Source organism: Limulus polyphemus, unplaced genomic scaffold (genome assembly GCF_000517525.1).
Source record: "Limulus polyphemus unplaced genomic scaffold, Limulus_polyphemus-2.1.2 Scaffold106, whole genome shotgun sequence".
NCBI lineage: Eukaryota > Metazoa > Arthropoda > Merostomata > Xiphosura > Limulidae > Limulus > Limulus polyphemus.
Genome location: NW_013665716.1, coordinates 356,380 through 364,229, shown reverse-complemented (window position 1 = coordinate 364,229; position 7,850 = coordinate 356,380). Strand labels below are relative to the sequence as shown.

The window sequence follows — 7,850 nt, the reverse complement described above, 5'->3', positions numbered from 1 at the left end:
GTATTGAACAAAATGGTTATGCGGCCCACGCTCGTCATTCTCTCAGTTATCTGGCCCGCTGTGAAAAAAGTTTGGTGACCCCTGCTCTACAGTAATGAAAATCAAGAGAAATCTCGTGAGTTTAGGCGGTAGTTGCCTCAAGGCCAGTGACATGCAAGTCTCTAAGGCAAATACACAGGGAGGATAGCATTCTGTGTGAAGAGGTGTGTACCACATCAGAAGCTAATACAATCATTTTAAGCTAACAAAACAAAACATGAATGTGTTGCCTTAGTTTTATACAATCTACATACACATAGTAGTATTAGTAAATTAAGGCAGTTCATGAAATAAGTTAGTCAAGCATTACATACAAACAGTATTTCAAAAATTGTTTCATATGAAGAGTTATTTGTTTCTATTATGTACTACTCCTCAATTATATAAACCTGAACTCATGGCACTTCACAAAACATCAACGTATTTAAAATATAAAAATTTTGAAATTAAAACCCACATCATCCATTTTTTGAAATATTCCTAGGTATAAACCATACAACATTATCTTACTTGGTTATTTCCATCTCCTGAGCCTCCAGCTGAAGCCTGATCAGCTAAGTTGGCCATCATCTGCAGAGTTCCTTCATCACTGACATGGATTTCGTGGCCATCACTGGTGACCAGGGTAGGACCACCCGACCCTGATGAGGAGACAGGTATTGTTTGTTCAGTTTCAGTGCCATCTGGTTGTCTTACAACCATACGTATAGTCTGTTGTTCTGTGGTATTGTGGTGTGCATTTATGGCTCTCTGAACATGGCTGGCTTCATGGCTCACCAATCTTTGACTTCCATCAGATACCATTACCTTGAGAGAAAATGTTGCACTTTAAAGAAACAACAATATTTTTGGATATCAGACCATAATTTATATTTTTATTTTAGGATGTTAAACCTTTGAAATCATGGCTGTTTACCAGCACTACTATTCATTCAAAGAAACCCACTAGATATAAAATTTAACATTTTCCTTCCCTGAAAATATATTTCTGATAAATATTCATCTCTCCACACAGTAAGCTATCTTCCCCTCATGTCTGTTTTAGAGATTTGCATGCCACTAGACATTAGTGAACTCCCACCTAATCTCACAAGATTTCTCATAAATTTAGCTATTGCATAATGACATCATTATGCAGCAAAACCTCTCCACCAATAGGAGAGCAACACACCCCTTGCACGGTAAACTATGAATTTGCACCAGAAGTGGAAAGGATGGGTAGAAATGTGTGTGAAGAGGTATCTATCAGAAATACCAAAAATGTTAAATTCAGACATGATACCACACCTTTTCACACATCTCATTTCTTCCTGATTATCCCCTTCACCTGAGAATAAATGGAGGAAAAGGTAAACAAGCCAAATGTGTTGCAAGGATTGGCAGAATAAGAACATACACATTCAAATACTTGGACAAAAAGAGGTCAGAGAACAATATGTGTAGTATAGTTGGGGCACATTCAGACTGTACTGTGTGCTCACATCAACTCTACTACCAGAATTTATTGGACTGACACCAGCTACATGAAAAGGGCACAGTAGTCATGCCACAGAGAATGATATGTGCACACCTTGGCTCAGCTGAAGAAGGATGGCATAGCTTGTTAGTGCATGCTCACCTCAACTGAACAAGAAATGTCTGCACGAAGAGGTGGCATGTGGTATAGCTATATAAAGGGGTGACCTGTGCTACACTGACAGTTTCACCACCTTCTCACTTCCCACCACATTGGCACCAGTTGTCCCTCAATCTGGAAAAGTCTTGCATTGGAGACAGTGCAATGGGTGATCATGTGACCTTATTATGAAAAGCCAGCAAGCATATGCCAGGGAATAGGACAGACAACCCCTGGTGTTGGCTTTTCCATGATAGTTCATGAAATATGTATGGTCTGGATCAGAAATTAGTCAGATATATAGATGTACCATGATAATAACTCAAAGAGGTCTTGAAGAACATGGTATAAGTGCTTTCCATTACCCTGGATAAATGCAAATTTTGGGAAATACATATACCCTGGGAGGCTCCACCAACTACCTGGTGGAATCTTATAAGTGAATTCTGTAAAAAAAAAAGGAAAGGTACTTACTCATCTAGAGGTCATGGGTAGAATGGTGAATGGAGGCAGATGGTAACTCTCAGGAAACAAGACAGCCAGATGGTGAAAATAGTGGGCAATGAAGGTGTGTGGAGTAGTCCATATACCCACCAGAAGGAACTGGTCCAGTAGCCATCAGAAATGAGAGATGGGGGAATGAGTTAGATGATGATTCTGATAGAATAAAATGTGAAACAGTCTGTGATCATCAACCTCAATGAGAAATAGACTAAACAAACATAGAAGTTACCAGACCAAACCTGTAAGGATAGAAGGAAAATGTCCCTGGAGGAAAAGGAATCCGAGAGAAGAAATAGTCTGTGATGGGAGCCTTGAAAGTGTGAGGTATGAGATAAGTAACAATGAAGGGCACAATAATCTTTCTGGGTCCGATCAGTTGCAATGGTGAGAAATAGAAGAGAAAGAGTGGTCTCCTTCCTGAACAGCCAAAGTCTTAGGGAGGAAAGACTGCCCAGGATAAAGAAGAATATAAGAGTGATAGATAAGGTAGAAGAATAATTGATAGCATAAATATCTGAATGATGGCAACTATGGACAAGAAGTAAGATGAAATATATCTTGAGAAAAAGGTGGCATTAGGTACAAGTTGCCAACAGCTTGAAAGGTTCATGGGTAACAGTGAACAGGACAACAATGAGGCCCCAATCAGGCAATGGAGTGGGGCATGAAGACTATGGAAAAGGAAGGAACAGAATAAGGGCAAGAGAGATTCCATTGGGAATCAAGAAATGAAAATTCAGTATGTCTGTAAGCTAGGATATAAGAATCAAACAGATGAGGAGGTGGAAGCCTGAGTTGTGGGAATGTAGTTGATAAAGGAAAGAATGGAAAGAAAATAAGCAGTACAAGCTTGTGATATTAAGTCCTGATAATGCAAGGAAGTTTGAGGGTTCTCTTAAATGGGGAGAGAAGTTCCCAAAGCACAACCAGGAGGAGGAAACAAATGATCAAATCTGTCCACCTCATTCTTCCCCTGAAGAAGGTATGGGAGTTAAAGTCCTGGCTGGATAAGGGAACCCACTACCCTATGCACAGTGGCCATCATTTCATCCTCCAGAAACCACAATTGATACATAACCTGTGTGAGGAAAGTTTTTACTCACACAAGTAGCAGAAGATGTAACATGAGCTTGTGAGTCATAGTTTGTAGAAAAAAAGAAAGAAATTAAGTTCCTTAAATTTCATAAATTTCATTAAACTGAAAACGAAAAACATTCCTGATGAAAATTCACAAGTGCAAATGCATAGAAGAAGTTAGTGTGCAAGGAGTTGTGTAACCCTACTACTGATGGAGGGCTTTTGCTGCATAATGATGTCAATATGCAGTTGCCCAATTCAAGAGAAATCTTGTGAGATTAGGTAGAAGTTCACTAAAGGCTAGTGGCATGCAAATCTCTAAAGCAGGTGCATGGGAAAGATAGTTTACTGTGTGATTCATCGTGGAAATATTAAATAAGATTAAAATAATGTTTTCTCATTAAATACTTGAACAGTTTTTAGAAAACTTTTCTTACAATAAATAATTATACTACCCACAAAGATCGGTCAATAGTTTTATTCTTGACATTTTCCCACTGTTACAAATAATTTCACACCCATAAATAGCAGAAGAAACTTTAAATGTTGGTTTCAGTGTTACTAAAAGTTTTTACAATATATATTGCAAATTGTCTACTACAAAGTCACTAAAAACTAAAATGCTGTTCCACTACAACTTCAAGTTCTTGTACACTATATTGCAAATAACCTCACTACAAGTCAGAAAAAAAACAAAAAACATTTTGATAATTAGAGTTTATAACTTAAGTACTTGTAAGAATTTTGTTTACTTTGGAAATGAGACTCAATCTTTAATATTAGAAGTGTGTTATAATTAACAGTGTAGTACTGGGCTATACTACATGTTTTCCACTCCTTTTAGTTTAAAAGATAAAATTACTAAATGTTTCTTTTTCTCAATAATTCCCAAGGTTGGAATATAGTACTGTTCAAGCAAGTTTCAAACGATATAATTTTCCTATATTGAAAATGTATTTCCAATAGGTGCTTACCTCACAGATATAACTATTTTTGTTCAGTTCTTCCCTCTATATGCAAATTTTTTTTAGCAAGCCACAAGCCTGAGCTTCCATGTACTCTACGATCAACTGCATCTTGCATGTAAATCACCATGCAACAAACCCTCTATCAATATGATTGCAACACACCATCCTTACACATGTGACTCCCTCTATTTGATTTTACCAAATTATCACATTTCAAGTTTTGGCAGAAAATGGAAGCACCGGTTTTAGGTGGGGAGGAAGGGTGGGAAGCATAAATGGAAATACATTTTCAGTATGTGAAAATTATAACTTCTGATACATTAACTTACCTCCACAGATATAGCTAGAATCTCACATTGAACAAGTGGAGGGACCGGTGTAAGGGAAAGACAGAAGAACCCTTCGAAAGCATTCAAAGAGCACCTGAAAAGTGGAGATCCTTGTAGTAGAGGATCCTACATGAGAGACTGCACCACAACTGTACCAGGTATATTCTACTCCCAGTGTGTAAAGTGGTGTTGCAAATGTGGGTGGAAAAAGAGAGGAGCACATCCAAAAGGAGAGAACAATGTTTGGATAGGAATCCAAACAATATGATATCAGAGTCTCAATTCCTTGGGAGCCAATAATGTGAGTGATAGTAAATGGATGTGCCCCAAAGAGTAGAGTGGCTAGGGCATGATGGACCATACATGGCATTGCATCCAAAATACAGCCACCATGAACTGACATCTATGCGGGAGTAGAATGAGGATCATACCATCGGTAAGTCAACTACAATCCAAAACCCAGCCACTAGGAACCAACATCCATGTGTGGGTAGGAAAGAAGATCATACTGTTGGCAAGTCAACTACAATCCAAAACCCAGCCACCAGGAACCAACATCTTTGTGGGGGTAGGAAAGAGGATCATACCGGCAACAAGTCAACTGCAACCCAAAACCCAGTCATTGGGTAGGGGTAGGAAAGAGAATTATACTACCTTCCCCTCAAGTTGAAGAGACCAGAGGGAGATATCATGCCCACCAACCTATGAACAGGGTACATGTGAGAAGAGTGATAATAAATTACCGGTCCGGGAACTCGACATCTAGATGATTGAAATAATCAAGATGTCCTTGTATTGTGCGACATCCCACTGAAAACCACTCAGACAGGAACCATCCCAGCAAAGTGTCATCCTCGGTATATGGAAAGGTATATATAAGAGGAAGAACTGTAGCAACCCACATGATCATCCATTGTGACCCACAACACGTTAGCAATGAACAGGAGGCCAATTAAATGAAGGACCAGAGACACAAGTAATACATGTGTGAGGACTTATGTTGATTGGTCCTGCTCTGAATCCAAAACCCAGCTCACTCCAAAGGTACAACATCCCCTCGAACAGACCCATTCAGAGATAGAACATTAGATTGGAGAAAATGTCATCATCTACAATAGCAGAACACCAGTGCTCTACTCTCAACTGAATGGATTCATTATTCTTTGCATTTTGTATCACTATCACATTTAGGAGGATACTCCATGAACCATCACTCCAGTGGCTTAGACCTGGAAAGTGCTAAGGACTCCCATACTCCACTGGAAGAAAAAGGGAAAGAAAATGCAGTGGAGAGTTCAGAGGAACATCAACACTGGAGATAGTGCTATGGGTGACCATGAAAACCCTATTTTGAAAAGCAGACTACTCCTGATTTATTCAATCTAAGGTATGGCAGGGATGGGCAGTTATCTCCTTCTGCTTTACCCATGAAGTCTGTGGGTCAATATGATCTGGAATGGACATATTAATGAAGCAGATATATCATGAAGAAAAACCTACAAGCAATCTTGTGGAACACCCCATTTCAACAATGTGCATTTAGTGCCCATGGAAGTTATAACTCTGAAGCCACCATAGCATTACAGTGCAGATTTGACTAGTTTAAGTATACCTGGACAGGCAACACTTGCCACAGAGTGGGATCCTTGAAGAAAAGAGGGACATTTCCCTGAAAAATATAAGGCATACATAAAAAAAAGGTAACTTATCCAGTCACAGTCTTATCAAAGAGTGAAGGATGGTGACAGGTGGAAGACGGTACCCCGATGAGGAAGAAACAGCTACCTGAAGCAGATAATGGGAGATGAATGTATGAGGTGTTGTCCCAGTGTTCGATGGAAGAAGTACCTCCAATGTACAATAGGACTGATATGCAGGTAAAAGGTAAAGTGCCTGATTGGAATGAAGACACCAGTAATTGATTATGGGAAGAAGGAGACAAGGAAGAAAAAGCTAATGGGAATCAAAAGCCGAATCCAATTGGTAAGGGAGAAAGGAAAAAAAAGTCACAAACTGAGGATTGGTGCCATGGAATGAATCTGCAGGGAAAGGGAACCAATGGAAAGAAGCCTTGAAGGCAATGAAGCAACCTAGAGCATGTACATGACATAGAAGGCCATCCAGATCCAATTGGAAATAAAGGTGGAAGTTGGAATGAAACGAAAAGGAAAAACATGTCACAAGAGTCACCAAAGTGTAGGTTAGGAAAAATCGATTCAGAACAAAAAGAATGGGTCAAGCTAAATCAGTCGAGAAAACCAGATCTGTGCCAGCCAGGAAGGAGCAATCAGAAAGACTTGAAATAGAGTGGCATGGATTAATGAAATCTTATGGGGAAGATGATGGGCGGGATGATAAAATAAAGGTATAAACTTGCACCAATCCTTTCTAAATGTACAGACAGCCAAAGTGAGTGGATAAGAAACTAGAGACCAAAAAAAAAAGAGGGAACTTGGAATTGAGAAAAGAGGCAAACACATCCCACTGAGGAATACTCCACTGGAGTCAGAGCCACCAGAAATTTTTGAGGTTTGAGAGACCACTCAGTGGGATAAAGTGTGTCCAGACTAGAAAGGGTTTTGCAAGGAGGTTGAAAATACCATAAAAGACATACATCAAGTGTATAGGTTCAAAAAGAGAGATCAATGGTAAACCACAAAGGGAACTAGAATGGGTGCCCTCTCGGTAAGTGATATAAGTCACCACCATCAAATTCTTGGAATAGATCATGATTAGTTGAATCCTGACAAGAGAAAGAAAGTGAACCAAAGCACATTGGACTGCCAGAAGTTCCCGGGTGTGAACATGGTAAGACCTGTTGGCCATATACTACTGTCTTGAAGCCTCATGCTGATTGACCCACACCTCCTAATTTTGGAGGTGAGCATCAGGGAAGAGAAAGAACATCTGGACAAAGGGGATGAAGCAGTCTCAATGATGTGGGGACTTTTTTCAACTGCCAATGCATATTTTGAAGAGGGAAGAAGGAGAGTTATGCAGGGAATCCAAAGGAACCCTATCAAGATTCCATGGTTTGTGCAGCATCCCCTGAAGAGATTGCATGTGTCAGACCCAAGGGTATAAGTGCTTCCATAGAAGCTACATCCCCCAACGTGATAGAACCTCTCTAGCAGTAAGAGAGTTAACAGTAATGGCATGGATAACTGAAAAGCTCTATCATAAGCAGTTGAAGAGGAGAAGTATGGGACCGATGGAGTTGAAAAATGCATCCCCAAAAGACAAGAATGTTAGGTAGGTAATGGAAAATCCAATCATCCAAGAAGGGGAGAGAAGCAGGTGAGTATGTTGTGCAACTCC

At 39.7% G+C, this 7,850-nt stretch overlaps 1 protein-coding gene across 5 annotated transcripts in view; it reads right to left on the bottom strand.

Moving 5' to 3' along the window:
• The window catches only part of LOC106470621 (zinc finger protein with KRAB and SCAN domains 7-like), a 94,131-nt gene that overhangs the window by 63,581 nt on the left and 22,700 nt on the right, over positions 1 to 7,850 (bottom strand). For all 5 annotated transcript variants that reach the window (XM_013931195.2, XM_013931187.2, XM_013931202.2 and 2 more), the window contains one exon: positions 550 to 846. In XM_013931195.2, the coding sequence (XP_013786649.1) occupies positions 550 to 846 (297 nt within the window). The remainder of the gene's footprint in view (positions 1 to 549; positions 847 to 7,850) is intronic.